Genomic DNA, 15420 nt, shown 5'->3' with positions numbered 1-15420 from the left:
TCATTCGCTTATAGGTCTGACCTCTGCCACAGCATCGCGTGCCTGGTGCACTCGGGTGAGTTCACAGCAGACAGAGATTGTTTGAGACGCTGCGGACAATCCAGCAGCCCTTCCCCTCCGTGAGTGTCCACTCCACCGAGGTTGGAGAAGGAAAGGATGAAGTGGCTGGTCCTTCCCCAGTCACGAACCTTTCACCCTGTAGACTGTGATTCCAGCGTGACTATGTTCTTTCATACTCTCCGCCTCCAAATGCTGAACCAGAGAAACAGCTGTCCATGTGCGTATGGAAGTCCTGGCTGTGTGGGATGAAGAGCTGGCAGCGATCACTGGGGAGGGAAATGAGTCCTCACTGTGCCTTGCAGTCATTCAAAGGCCATTCAAGGTAATTCTGACTTGATGCAATGTTCGCCAGCCGCTGCGTGGCAGCGGCGGCTCCCCGACGTCCACCGGCTCCTGCACACGCCTGAGCCCCCCAGCAATCAAGTGGCAGTTGAAGGTTTGGGATCCAGTCTGTGGGAGGGATGGGAGCTACTTCTTGTGTTAGGTCCATTCTAGAGGATGCTCGCAGGCCCGCTTCCCTTGCCTCAGTGACTCAAGGTTCATTTCCTAGACAAACCAGGACCACTCGACCCGCATCAGACGCCGTGTGCACGAGAAGACGCCCACATTTTTGTGCTAAGGCACAGAGACTCCAGGGCTTATTTGTTCTGGAAGCAGAGTCTGGCCGATCCCTTTAGTAAGAGCATTAAAGTCCTACCCTGTGTGGGCCCCTCACCCTTCATCTCTGAGTTTCCAGGAGAGTCCAGCATGGAACTTGGCCCAGAGAACACGTTTTTATGAATGAATGAATGAAGAAATGAAGTGGTGTTTGTTCACCAGGTTCAGAGAAGGAACAGGTCTAAGCTCCTGCAGTTCGTAAATGCTGGACTCAAATCCAGGTAAGCGCTTATACTTTCTGAACACATTGCCTGCTCTGGAAGTGAAGGCCAGGCCTGCAGCCCCACTAGAGCTCAGGGACAGTGAAAGGCTGAGGGCTCGTCCAGCGGGGACTGCTGGGGGGAAAGATGGGGCGCGGAGCTGGCCGAGCAGTCGCTCTGTCTTCCGTCTCCTGCTGCAGACCTGTGACTGTCCTGATTCCACCCCCTCAGGCGCAGGTGTGGGGTCCAGCGGTGGCGTGGACCATCTTTTCCCAGGTATTACATGGCAAACATCCAACTGCCACATATTCTAATCTGAGGGAACACAGGACAAGGGCCTTACCCAGCCATTTTCAGTCCTGATTTCCACCAGAGCCATGAATCAGTTCAGCTGCATGGACACCAGCTTAGGTGTTGCTAACATGTCCTCTGATTAAAGATAAAATAAGGACTTCCTTGGTGGTCTAGCGATTGAGACTCTGCACTTCCAATGCCGGGGGCATGTTTTGGATCCCTGATTGGGTAACTAGGGTCCCATATAGCACGTGGCATGGCCAAAGGGTAATAATAACAATAAAATAATAAAATAATTCAGGTGAAGAAAGAACTCTCAAAAAAAAAAAAAAAAAAAAAAAAGCCCTATCTCACTGAGCCTGTGGCCAGAAGTGGAGCAGACAGGGAATAAAACATGTATGGGAAGAAACTACGCTTTAAGATGTGAGACTCCAAGTGTTTTGAATTAGTATTTCATTTTCTTTCTGTATTTGTTTGTACTGTTTGGAATAATACATGCTACTACTAATGAGCACTAATTATTCACCAGGTACTGACACGTACCTTGGCTCATGTGAGCAGCCAGAAGTATTTACATTTTAACCACTGAGGAAGCTCTCACGAAGAGAGCAGCATTCTTAAAGTCTTACGGCTCGAAGGTGGCAGAGCCGCAATTTTCACCAAGCTGCTGTCTAACTCTTAAGCTTCTATTCATTCTACTATGAGCTGCTGGCATATCTGGGTGTATACCTGAATGGGAGGAATCCAGGAGCTTTGCAGGGGCATTCTGGGCTTGCCCCAGTTGGGTGGCAGGTGATGTTAAGAATTGTAAGGAGAACTCTGAGCTCCTCAATGGCAACTCGGCCCGGGCTCCGTGCTTTCCGTGTAGTTCCCCAGAAGCAAAGTTTGAGACGGAGCTTTACAAGCATGTGAGGGCTGCCCTGGTGGCTCAGATGGTAAAGAATCCACATGCCAGGAGATGCAGGTTCGATCCTGGGTTAGGAAGATTCCTTGGAGAAGGAAATGGCAACCCACTCCAGTGTTCTTATCTGGAGAATCCCATGGACAGAGGAGTCTGGCAGGCTACAGTCCAAGAGGTCACAAAAGAGTCAGACATGAGTGAGTGACTAAACAACAACCATGAGGACTGAGGGAGGGTCTTGGGACAGAGGGAATGAGAGAAGCTGGACAGGGCAGAACAAAGAGCTCAGCGAGGTTGTGCTTCATGCTGGAGCCTCCCTCAGCCTGATTCCATGGGAAGCTCTGCAGCGTGAGCTGCCCCACAGGGCTGGTCCCGACACAAGGCAGGTCCTTGTGTCAGTGAGTCACTGGCTGTGGGCCTCCCTGATGGGGGAGGCAGAAGCTGAGAACCATATAAGCTCCTGGGCCGGGCAGCTCTCCTGTGCTTCTCCAGGGAAGGGACAGCTGGGAACATTAGCAGTCAACTCTCAGAGCAGTTAAAGGGCTGAGCACATCCTCTCAGGAACAGGGGCCTGTTCCAGGTGCCAACCATGTACACTATACCCACCAAGACTGGCACAAGAAGATTGTCTCTTCGCAATGAAGGCAGCTTTCCTTTATCCCCTAAAGCAGGGGTCCCCAACCTCCAGGATCTAATGCCTGATGATCTGAGGTGGAACTTATGATTTAATAATAATAGAAATAAAGCACAGACTAAATGGTAATGCACTTGAATCCTCCCTAAACCACCCCTACCACTGATCCATAGAAAAACGGTCTTCCACAAAACTGGTCCCTGGTGCCAAAAAAGCTGGAGACTGCTAAGGAACACACATCTCAGGAGCCTTTTGCTCTGATTTCTTCTGAACTGGCCTCTGAGTGTTTTTTTTTTTTCCTGCCACTCAGAGGTTTTCCTTCATTTCTCCAGGGTCCAGCCAAGGTGGGATATTAAAAGACAGTGGTACCAAAGGTTTGGGCTAACCGTAGGAGAGAAATGCAGAGCGTGGCACCTCCAGATACACTGGCCTCTCCCTAGGTTTCCACTCCTGCTTGAGCGCATGGAAGTCCGGGCCAAGCCCCACTTGGTCTTAGCTTCTCATCTTGCCTTGTAGAGGCAAGAGCCACCACTAGCAAGCCACTGAACACGGGCTCTGAAGCCAGACAGCCTGGGCAGCTCACTTCCTCTTTCTGTATCTGCTTTCTTATCCCTGAACTGGGGTAAGAACAGTGCTGATCCTGGGGTAAGCCAATCTGTATCAAATACCAAGTTCAGGCACTGTGCTTCTGGCTACATAACAGCAACAGCAACTGAGCCACCATATCTATGAACTGAGTGTATTCTAAGTCCTTTCACCCTATGAGGTGAGTGCATACCATTTCTGTATTATAAAGGCAGGAGAGAAGACCCAGAGTGGTTACAGTGTATGTCAGTCGCTCAGCCATGTCCGGCTCTTTGTGACCCCATAGACTGCAGCCTGCCAGGCTCCTCTGTCCAAGGGATTCTCCAGGCAAGAATACTGGAGTGGGTGGCCATTTTCCTTCTCCAGGGGATCTTCCCGACCCAGGAATCGAACCAGAATCTCCTGCACTGCAGGCAGATTCTTTACCATCTGAGCCACCAGGGAAGCCTAGAGGGGTTACAGGAAGTCTCCAGAGTCACACCAGTAGAGTCTGGATCCCAATCCGCCCAGGTGACTTCCTGCCACCCCACACGGCTCTGCATCAGGGGCCCCAGCATTATCATCCCTGTGTTTACAAAGAGGAAAACTGTGGTCAAAGAGGGCTGAGTGATGTGGCCAGTGTTGTTTGCATCTGGTCTACCTGGGTGTATGTTCCTCCTCCCCACCACCATCAGTGGTGGCAGGACTCTCTGGGGACACCGTCCGGGAGGGGATGCCGTGGACTGGATGCGGGTAGGAAGGAAGCAAGCCCTGGTGGTCCAGCGGCTTCTGGGCGGCACTTACTTTGCTGTGGGAGCAGATGGCCGAGCCCAGGAGCTTCCAGGTGCCGCCCCTCCGGTCCATTCGCAGCATCCGAAGGATCTGCAGGAAGCGTAGGCTCCGCAGGGACGTGGCCAGGACGTTGCCCTGGTTTCCCACGGCAACCACCGGCACGGACGCGATCAGCACGAAGATGTCTGGAAAGAGGGCAGAGGGTAGCAGGGAAGAGGGGGAAGAAGGTCAGGCCAGGGCGCGGGAGCCGTCACGGAACTGTTGGCCACAGACGGGAAGGTGCCGTGTTAAATCGTGACACCCGCGGGATACGTGTACTTCTCAGAAGGTGAGGAAACAGGAGCTCAGAGCGTGAATCCCTTTCCAGGGCCGTGCAGCCGGATTCGGCCGAATGCGGCCGAGTTGGGATTGGATGCAGGACGCCAGTGCTCACTCCAATCCCAGGGAAGTGATGCTCCAAGACCCTCTAGCCGTGGTCCTTCTGGGTCCCTCTCTGGCCGATAGGGGATTGAGGCTGCCCAGGTGGAGGAGGGGTCTGAAGCTCATGCTGTCTGACTGTGGGTTCAGACGGTAAAGCGTCTGCCCGCAATGCTGGAGACCGGGGTTTGACCCCCGGGGTCAGGAAGATCCCCTGGAGGAGGGCAAGGCAACCCACTCCAGTATTCTTGCCTGGAAAAATCCCATGGACAGAGGAGCCTGGTGGGCTACAGTCCATGGGGTCACAAAGAGTTGGACACGACTGAGAGACTTCACTTCACTTTCACTTTCCCCTGCAAGCAAGCCCTGAGAGGGTCCTGGCTGCGGGTGACTGAAAGGGAGGTGAACTCGGGAAGTGGAAAGGAGGGGAGAGGGATGCAGGAGAAAGGCCAGGGCAGGGGTCTTGTGGGGGGGGGGGGCTGCTGCTGCGGGAACCTCAGAGCTGTAGGCAGAACACCTCCCACCACCGTCCCTCTGAAAGATGGGAGCTGGAGTCTCTGTCCACAGGCTCCTGCCCTCTGCTGGCCGAGGGGGTCATCAACATTCCTACACTTCTGAGCTGCACTGCCCAGTGACCTCCCTCAGTTTCAGAGAAGGCCCTGGGGTAGTGCAGGAAAGCATGGGACCCGCCCCAGACATGGGGGGATGCTCAGGAGGTGAGCCAGAAACATCCACCAGAGCGGCAAGCAGAGGCCAAGGGGGTGAGACAGTTCTCAAAGAGCCACGCTGGCTCCTGAAGTGAAAAGGTCAAAGATGGAAGGAAGAGGGCCCTGGTCTCGCTCGCATTCTCTTCAATGCTCCTCCCCACTACTCCAGGATCTATTACGTCCCCACTGTACTGCACGGGACTAGCAAGCACAAAGGATCCCATGATCCAATAAATTAGAAAAAAATTCAATTAAACAGGTTTTACTACTGCAGGACTTCTCAGGGCCTTTAATGCACTATTATGCCCCGTGGCTGTCACTTTTACCAATGAAGTCTAGCCTTTCTCAAAGGAGTTCAACCACAGAACTCTTTAGTTGGTTTGTTTGTTTTTGCAAGGGCATCAGGATACAAGGAAGACACTTGGAATGTTTATCCAACGGGCCAAGTCCAAGCTTCTGAAAACCCTCTGTGACCCAGCCCTACGGAACCTTCTAGAAGCTCGTGTGGTTTTCTGGGTTCACAGTGGTCTCTCACATCTCCATACCTTTGTTTGTGCTGGCTGCCCTGCTCGGATTAGGCTCTTAAATCCACACCAAGTATATCTGCCCCAAAAAGCTGGCATCCTTTCGACCATGTGAAGGTGTCTCCCATATATGCCTAAACTCTGGGGAAAACTAGGGGTCAGACATCTGGATATCAGTATGTCTATATCCTTGCTCGGGCTTCTCTATCTGTGTAAAGATATCCACTTTTCAGGTTTGCAGAAAATAAAACCTAGACACAGGGTAAATGTGACGTGAGTCTATGACACTCTGACACTAGGGCAGCAAATCTCAGCCCAGAGAGACTCGGCCACGGTGACAGGGCAGGGTCTGCGGCTGTTTCACATAAGGAGGGCATGACGCACGTGCACAGGATAGCCACCCTCTGGTCAAACAGAGCAAAACAATTCTTCCTATGAGGGCCACATTATGGGAGAAGTTAGACGAGCAGAAGAGAAAATGCAGCAACATCAGCAAAGAAGCCAGCCAGGATGGTGGAGGCTAGGGACAGTCTCGTCTCTCCAGAAGGGACAGTAGGGGAACGGAAGCTGAAGCTCTCTTACGATCCTAGAATTGTGAGACTGTTCCGCTGGAAACCCTCCTGTTCTGGTGGGGCTCCATATACTAGGACTGCTCTAAGTTGGCAGGGACCTCAGAATTTGGGCACTGTCAATCTCGAAGTCACCCCTTCCATGCCCTGCCAACACACACACACTCACACACACACACACACACACACACACACAGACTTCTGGTCAGCACTGGAGAGGTCACCCCAAAGACAAAAAAGAAGTCAGCCTAACACATTATTGACCAGACTTACTAACACATCTTTTGTTATCTGAACATTATTGATCAGAGATGTTACCAATGTGCTTTTAAAGAGTGATACAATTAACATCACTGTGTGAAGTTGTTAGAGCTTAAAATTGATCAAGGGTTCATTATACAACTTATATTATCATTATCATTCACATTTTTCTCCATTAGGTTTTTGTTCCAACCCTGTGTATATTACAAATGCAAATTTATTACCATAAAATTTTCAAAAATGATGCATCGTGAAGTTTTGGATGAAGAAGAATTTTTTGGTGAATTTTACGCAGATAGTTTCTCTGACTATCTGAGTGACATATATACCAGTGTCTCAGAAGATGACAGTTTTTCAGAATATAGCTCTGATTTAGATGATGTGAATAGTAGACCAACAAAAAGACAAGAAAACCTCAGTGACTGATTCTGATACAGAAAGTGAAGATGAAACTCACAGGGCTGGAGAATGCTCCTTTGCTTCTACACAAGAGTAGACTGAAGACAACATTTCACAAACATTAGAAGACTTCACAGGTGTGTCAAGTGTAACTATTGAGTATAATGACGCACCAAGTGTTAGTGAAGTAACAATTAATTTTGGCTGGCCAGAATAAAAATTGCCAGCCACAGGCATTAGTTTCTGCAAAAATCCCCTGGTCAATGATGAGTTAGGAGGTAAAGGATAGACAAGGAAAGAGGAAGGCAAAGGAAAGTTGGGGGTTTTGAAAGACTGAACGTTTGTTTCCTTTCAAATTCATATATTGAGTCCTGTCTCTTGGTGTGATGGTGCTGGGGGTGGGGCCTCTGGGAGGTGATTAGGTCATGGGGGTGGAGCCCTCATGAATGGGATTAGTGCCCTTAAGAAAGAAAGAGACTCCAGGGAGCCCCTTCCTCCTTGTGAGGACACAGCAAGAAGACAGCGTCTATGAGCCAGGAAGAGAACTCTCACCAGAAACTGACCCTGCTGGCACCCCAGTCTCAGACGCTCAGCCTCCAGAACTGTGAGGAATAAATTCCTGTTATTTATAAGCTACTCTGTCTGTGGTATTCTGTTACAGCAGCTTGAACAGACTAAGACACAGGTAGACAGTCACGGAAGGAGGGCAGAGGAAGAGAGAAAAAAATGTGGAGAAAGTTAAGTAACTGAAAAGTTTTCCAATATTGCACATGTGCATGCATGCACACACACACACCCCCTAGACACACACCTCAGCTTTCCAGCCTCAGCAGCAGATGGGAAGAAGAAAAAGGGCTTCAGCTGATGGTGAGGGTGGTACTGTCCTCGGTGTGAGGTAACCTGCAAACCTGGCAACTTAGTCCCAGGTGATACAGAGGGAAACTGGCAGCTAGAACAGAGCAAGGGTCTAGCTCTTCCTCCCTGGGCTGGCCATTCATACCAAACAGGGCTGTATTCAGGCCTGGGGGTCAGTTTTCAAAAGAGCAGTGAGGAAGAAGCAGCAGCTCAGAGAGGAGGGTCTGTGATGCTAACAAGATGGGATGTAACATGGAGCTGAAGTCATGAAGCACATTTTTCCTGAGGACAGGAGACTGCTGGAGTGGAGAGGAGGGACAAAATGGCTGAGCTCAAATATCTGAAGAGAGTCAGAGGAGTTAAGACAGAATGAATAAGCTTGAGAGGTGATGAGTGCCCTGTGACTGGAGGTGTGCAAGTAAATCTGGGGGAACCACATTAAGGCTACTGTGAAAGGAGCTGGAGCAGCAGACAGGAAGCCATGTTCAGCCAAATGCTCCTGAAGGTTCCTTCCAGCCCTGATATTCTATGATCCTCTAACTTTAACTATATCTAGGAATTTGAAGCTCCAAGATTCCTAAGCATCACTGCAGGCGGATTTCATCCTGTCTCCGTATGATTTTGGTAGGATCTTCAGATGGGAACCTAGGGGTTCCCCCTAGGTGGGCTAGGGGTGGAGGTGGGTTCTATCCCGCACCAATAGGGGTGTGTGAGAGCTTCCACCCTCTCTGCTATGAAAATGCCTACATCCGGACGGAGGGGTATCTGTGACACATCCCCAGAGCAACTTTTGGGTCAGGACACAGCAATGTGGTGTTGCCCTCCCTCGGGAGGGCAAAGTGGTAGATTCTTGTAGATCTGGGTGTTAGGATGGAATCTGCTGCTTACTCCCTGTGTGACTGGAGAATGACTCAGAACCGTGAGCCTCAGTTTCCACCTCTGTAAAATGGGCATCATGTGATCCTACAGAAGTAATTCTCAACCAGCAACGGACATGTCGCACCTTCTAACTCCACTGCAGCCAACTGGAATGCAATTGGCAACTGCGGCTTCACAGGGACTGGGGGTGTTCAGTGTCCTACAGCGGCTGGCACCTTTGCATTCCAAATGCCGAGAGTACCCCCCCCCCCACACTCCCATGAAGAATCCCTGCCCTGTGGACTCATTCTAAAAAGAAGCCACAGGGGCAGGAATTCAGTGCCTGCTGGAGGGTTGAAGGGAGCGTGAGAGGCGAGGCCGGCCCCCACCATGTGCAGGGTTTCCCAAACGAATTGTCTGCTTAAAATTGCCTCCAAGAAACAATGCACCCAAAGAGGGGGCCCAGGAGCCCCTGGGCCCGGGGTCAGGGCTCACCCAACATGCACAAGGGCTTCCTGGCAAACTTCAGCCGTCCCCGCCAGCCTTTGTATCGGCAGCAACAGCCGGCAGCCCAGATCCTCAAAGCAAACTCGGCTCCGAAGATGAAAATAGCAAATGTTTCCTGCGTGGAAGAACATATGGAGAGATGCTGATTAGCCAGGACCCAGTTGTCCGGAACCAGCGATTTCCATTCTGAAGTTCTGAAGAGTTGGATTTCTGTGGTTGCCGGCTTGATGGGCGGAGGGGTTAGGACAGGCTGATCACCCCCATTCAGTGCGGGGCAGCGCCTGTCTTCACTAGCTGGCTGTCCCGAACATTAAGCCTTTTTTTTCTATGCTTTTCTTTTTAATGGATCATTTCTTACAAATTCCTTTAATGTGCTAAAAAGCCCCTAAGAAGTTCAGTTGAGTCGAAAGAAGAGGAATTGATGGAATTGTCCACGAGTTGTCTGGCCCCTGGTATCGCTAAGTGTGGCCAGTGGTTATTGAGCGCAGCTCCGAGGTCAGGAATCACAGAGGAATTTTATAATATCACCCTCAGCTTATATTTTGAGAAACCAAGGCCCCCGGGAAGGAGTGGCTGAACAAATGTTTCAAGGCCAAAAGTGACCAAGAAGGAATTCCAGGCACATCATCAGGCTCAGAGCTCACGTCCATCAGGGTCACACTGCGCTACGCTACTCTCATCCCCCAGGACACAGAGACCGCTCCCTCCCTCCCAGGCCTCCCTTGCTGATCAGACAGAGACACTTTGCTCCTTCGGTTTGGTGACTTCCCTGGGGCTCTTGGGGAGTTGCAACAATCCTTGAAACTTAGTTCCTGGAACTGGGTGGCTTCCCAGGAGTCACCTGCTCGGGTCTCAGCTCCAGACCTGCCCTGACAAGGAATCTGTTGGTTTGGACACCACGGGCATCACGCTTAGCTCACCAAATTGAGATTTATGAAATAGCAAGATCCCCCTAATTGGGGGGTGGGGGTGGCATCTTTCCCTTGTGCAGAGGGTAGGGCCTCACCCTAAACAGGTGGGCTGATCGTAACCAAGGCATGGTCATTCAAAGAGCCAGCTGGCCAGTGCTGTCCGGGGTTGTAGCAGGAGCCAGCTCTTCCTGGAGGCCACCTCCCGGCTGGGCATGGATGCTGCTCTCAGCCTGTCGGTCTGTGCTCCTCGCCTTACATTTTTATATACCGAGGACGGGAGGAAATTGAGTCGGGGTGTTAGGCAATCTGCCCAAGACTGCTGCCTGCATGCTGTCCACCACACGCAGGATACAGACTGGATGGTGAAAACGGGCAGGGGCCAGGAGGAAGGACTTGGAGTGCTCATGGAGAAATGGGATTTGGTACTTGGCCTTGAAGGAAGAGGTCCTCAGGGTTTAGGGAGGAGAAGCAGAGGCAGGGTTTGGAACCGAACACGCCTTTGCGTTACCTATCAGAAGGTTTATCGTTTAGCCAATGGGTCTTGGTTTCTGCTTTGACTTTGTTCCTGTCCCCTGTTCTCTAATCTGGAATAACACAAGGCCATTCGCTCCTTGCTCCACCTGTGCACCCGGAAGGCCTCATCAACTGGTTTGTCATTGCTTTTTCTTACTTCTGGACTTGGCCGGAGACTCCAGGAAACCAAAAGCAGTTGTGGGGAAACTGCACCCAAGGGCCTCCTTGTCCTCACCGCTGGAGGGCCCACCAGAGCGTCTGCCCCAGAAGCACGGCACCACGCTGGGCGCACATCTCACCAGCAGCAGAAGCCAGTCCCCCGAAACAGTCTCGTATTCCCTGAAGGTGGTCAGGACAGCCAGAATCAAGCACCCCAGGACAATTAGGAACCTAGAAGGGAAGGAAGAAAGAAACTAAGGAAGTGCCTTGTTCTGGATTGTGCCGAGGCTAGACAGAAAACTAATAGCCAGGATGAAGCAACAGCATCCATTGGACATAGGATTGGACTTGTTATGTTATCCCATTTAACCTCGTGACACAGCTGTGAGGCAGTTAGGAATTGATGCTACAATTATGGAAACCAGGTTTGAGAGAGCAACATGCATAACTTTACCAGCTAGTTAGTGGAAACAGTGAGAATTTAAGTTACAGCATCTGGTCCCAGCCCTAGAGGACTGCAGATTGCCTGACAAACCAAAGTTACCGCAAGCTTTGATCAATCAACTGGAATGTGACTACATTAATAATGGGTCCTGCACACACAGAACTATGACCTTCACACATATGAAAATACTCTTAGAATAAAAACAAATTCATCCGAAGATTGATAAATTCAAAGAAAGTCTCTGTTACCATTATCTTCATGTTATTATTATTATTTTTTTTACAGTCAGTAGTTACTAAAGGAAATAATCTCTTTCAATTGGGGGATCTTCAGAATCGTTTCTGAAACTATCAAGTGTGTTTCATGCTAGAAAGAATCCAAGCCACCGTGATGCAGAGCTGCTCGTTGAAAAACCAGATGAGAGCTCATCTGGTTCATGCCCCTGCCTCAGGCAGAAGCTAACTGCAAACAATCCTCTGAGATGACTGTATTTATAAACTCCCTGTGTGTGAGAGAGTGAGGGTGGTGGAGAGACAGTGTGTGTGTGTGTGTGTGCGCGCGCACGCACTTGCTTCATCATTTCAGCAAAGAAAAGAGGTTCTCCGTCAGCATCAGGTTCTCTGGGTGTCTAAGTGAAAGTGTTAGTGGCTCCATCGTGACTCTGCTTTTTGTGACCCCATGGACTATAGACCGCCAGGTTCCTCTGTCCATGGAATTCTCCAGGCATGAATACTGGACTGGGTAAGATTCCCTCCTCCAGGGGATCTTTCTGACCTAGGGATTGAACATAGGTCTCTAGCACTGCAGGCAGATTCTTCACCATCTGAACCATGGGGGAAACCCTGGTGTCTAAGAGGGAAACTAAAGGACAGTGTGCAAGCGGGAGTCTTGGCACCGCAGACTCCAAGTCCTCCTGCTCTGTGTGATCCGGCGCTGTGTCCTGCTAGGCTCCCACCCATGTCTTTCCCGTTTGTTTTTAGGTAAGTGGGTGCCCAACTCGGGCATTCATTCATTCTTCCACCCATTGCATATTTATATGGTAGGCACTGGGGGAGGCAGAGCTGGAATCCAATGATGAACAAGCTGGATCTGTCCTCCTGAGCTGACGGTCCGGACAAACAGAAAACCAACTCATGGTGTGATGGTAAGGACCATGATGTAAGGAGGTTTGGAGTTGTCTGCTCCTGGAGCTGGCTTGGACCGGAGTCCTGGTCCCACCCCTTGATGATCTTGATTGCGTTTTCTGATCAACAGTCCTGCTGACCTGCAGATCTGACTCTGTCTCCAACCCTGTCTAGGAACCCAAATGAGATTTTCAACTCCCTCCTGTTTGGCCGTTTTATTTTAAATTCATGACATGTGTGGAACCTGCTTACTCTTCATCTAAGTCTCTGGTGTTGATGATGATGGTAACAATCTCAACACCCAACACCACTCTTTAGTGAGCACTTACCATCTGCCACCTTACACCTATCAGCTCATTTATCCTCACAACCTTCTCCCAAGGTAGATATGATCATTCCCATTTTACCGATAAAGAAATTCATCAGAAGGAATAATCACTAGCAGGATAACTGTGTCGTCAGTAAAAAGACTGCAGAGATCTCCCTGACCCAGGGATTGAACCTGCGTCTTCTGCAACTTCTGAACTGCAGGAGCATTTTATACAAACACGAATAAAAACCTAGCCTTCATTTTCAAGGACTTCCTAGCCCAGTGGAGGAAACAGGACAAATGGCCACATGAGAGTCTGGCTGAGGTTATCATCTGAGTGCCCACAGGCTTTGGGAAAACAACACAGGAAGCATCCCAGAGGCTGTGGTCAGTGGGTTGGAAGGCTATCTGAGTCTTAGCTAGCATGGACCATACGTCCCAGTTTATCCAGGACATTCCCCATTCTATGTGTGTTGACCTGTAGCATGGACCCCTAGGCAATGTGAACAACACGTACATGTACAGAGAGTTCAAGGATACTAAACCCCGTTCAATTTTCTCCTTCAGTAAGGGGTGCGAGCCTTTCATGATCCGACCTTCCCCATCCCTTCTTGCTTCCCCAGCCCCAGAATCACTGCGTCTCCTCAAGCCCTCTTCTCAATGCTCCTCTTCCCTGCCCACTTCCCCCACATGCCCCTTTACCTCCTGCTAACACCTTGACAGTACTGGGCACACCTTGCGTCTAGAGGCTGCCAGCTACTGCCTGAACAGTTCCTCATGTGATCCCTCCCTTGGGATCGCAGAACACCCAGAGGCATTTCTATTCCAGTACTGATCACAGTCCGTTATCATTTGGTAATCACTGCTTGCACCGTGTCATAAAGACAGCACACCATCTTAACACCCAGCATGAGAACGCGTCCCAAGGCAGGCACTGCCTGTGTCTAGCAAAATATCTTACAAATCCAGTTGAGGTGGAAGTTGCAACCCTCAAGGCATGAGACTGCTAAACTTCCCAGCAATAGAAAGCAGCCAGAAGTTGGAGATGGGGGTGGGTCTCCAGGGCTGAGAATGACAAAGAGGAGGAGATACGGCCACATGCTAAGGAGTCATTAAGAACAAGCCTGGCTAAAATGAAGTTTGTGGCCTTGCATCTCCACCAATGGGACAGGGAGGCCAAGCTACAGGAGGATCAATGGGGGGAGGTGAGAGGGTGGACAACGTGCTATTCAAAGGCTTCAGGAGTATGTGTGCAGAAGCCAGCAAGCCAGCAAAGATAGGTCATGCTATCGTGCTGTGGACCTACTGTTTGAGGTCCAAGTGGGAATATCCAGCAAGCTGACCGAAATTCAAGTCTAAAGCTTAGAGGAGAGGTCGGAGCTAGGTACATAAGTCCCTTTAAGCTCTAATTGTGATTTCAGAGCCAGGTGAGGGGACAGCTCGACCTTAACCGGTCACCAATACGCAGTTTCAGCCTGGTTCCCATTCGCGGGGCGGGGGTGGGGGAGTGCAGAACCAGGCTTTAGCCTGCAGGGGGAAGCAAACGCTCGTCGGAACTTGGTATTTTCTTGCATCTCCAGGAATTGAAAAGTACTGGCAACCTGGGGAATTTACTTGCTGAGATTTAAAAACAATCATTAATTTATAAAGCGGAAGGCATCAAAGAAGCCCTCCTTCACCTGAGAAGGGGAAGCACTCTTTGGTCCCCAGAACATTTCACTTTACGCTGAAGATACGAACTCGATTCCAGACTCATGGGTGGAATTATCAGTCTCACGGATGGAAGACCGAGAGGTGCAGCTAGATGGGTTCTTCCCTTCTCTTCCTTTGTGGTTTTTTTTTCTCTCTCTCTCTCCATGCCTCACCGATTTTTTAAAAAGTATTTCAAAATTAATTTATTCATTCAACAAGTATCCTTAACATATACTCCACACAGGGCACATATCCCTATGTACGTGGGACTAACACAGACAAATCATAACACAGTGTAGAACAGTCAGAATCATGATATAAATGTATGTAGAGGTTGTGCGTGCAATTGGGGGAGGGGCTGCAGTTAAGGAGCATCTGAAGAAAACATCCTAGGATCATTTTGTCTGTTATTCTAATGCCAGTGGCTCAGCGCACCAACCTCCCTTTCAGCCATCTCAGGAGACCAATTATTCTTTTACTTCCTCCGTCATATGAGTTTCTTCTCTGTACCAGAGACATCAGTTTGCTGACAAAGGTCCACATAGTCAAAGCTATGATTTTTCCAGTGGTCATGTGCAGATGTGAGAGTTGGACCATAAAGAAGGCTGACCGCTGAAGTATTGATGCTTTCGAACTGTGGTGCTGAAGATTCTTGAGAGTACCTTGGACAACAATCAAACCAGTCAAATCAATCAATCCTAAAGGAAATAAGTCCTGAATATTCGTTAGAAGGACTGATGTTGAAGCTGAAATTCCAATACTTTGGCTACCTGATGCGAAGAACTGACTCATTGGAAAAGACCCTGATGCTGGGAAAGATTGAAGGTGGGACGAGAAGGGGATGACAGAGGATGAGATGCCTGGATGGCATCACCAACTCAATGGACATGAGTTTGAGCAAACTCTGAGAGATAGTGAAGGACAGGGAGGCTTGATGTGCTGCAGTCCATGGGGTTGCAAAGAGCTGGACACGACTGAGCGACTAAACAACAACATGCTTCACGCCACTTTTTTCTCTCTCCTCTCTTGCTTTTCTCTTCTTGGGGAGAGTCAACAGCTGCCCTCCT

General features: G+C 49.9%; 1 protein-coding gene across 1 annotated transcript in view; it reads right to left on the bottom strand.

The window, feature by feature from the left end:
- KCNQ3 (potassium voltage-gated channel subfamily Q member 3) overlaps positions 1-15420 on the bottom strand; it is a 302253-nt gene that overhangs the window by 42837 nt on the left and 243996 nt on the right. The window contains exons 2-4 of the mRNA XM_027972891.3: positions 10923-11013; positions 9188-9314; positions 4115-4287 (exon numbers count right to left, since the gene is read on the bottom strand). Of these exons, the coding sequence (XP_027828692.1) occupies positions 4115-4287; positions 9188-9314; positions 10923-11013 (391 nt within the window). The remainder of the gene's footprint in view (positions 1-4114; positions 4288-9187; positions 9315-10922; positions 11014-15420) is intronic.

Source organism: Ovis aries, chromosome 9, assembly GCF_016772045.2.
Source record: "Ovis aries strain OAR_USU_Benz2616 breed Rambouillet chromosome 9, ARS-UI_Ramb_v3.0, whole genome shotgun sequence".
Classification (NCBI taxonomy): domain Eukaryota; kingdom Metazoa; phylum Chordata; class Mammalia; order Artiodactyla; family Bovidae; genus Ovis; species Ovis aries.
Note: the sequence above shows the minus strand (reverse complement) of the source record. Positions and strands in the feature narration are given on the sequence as shown.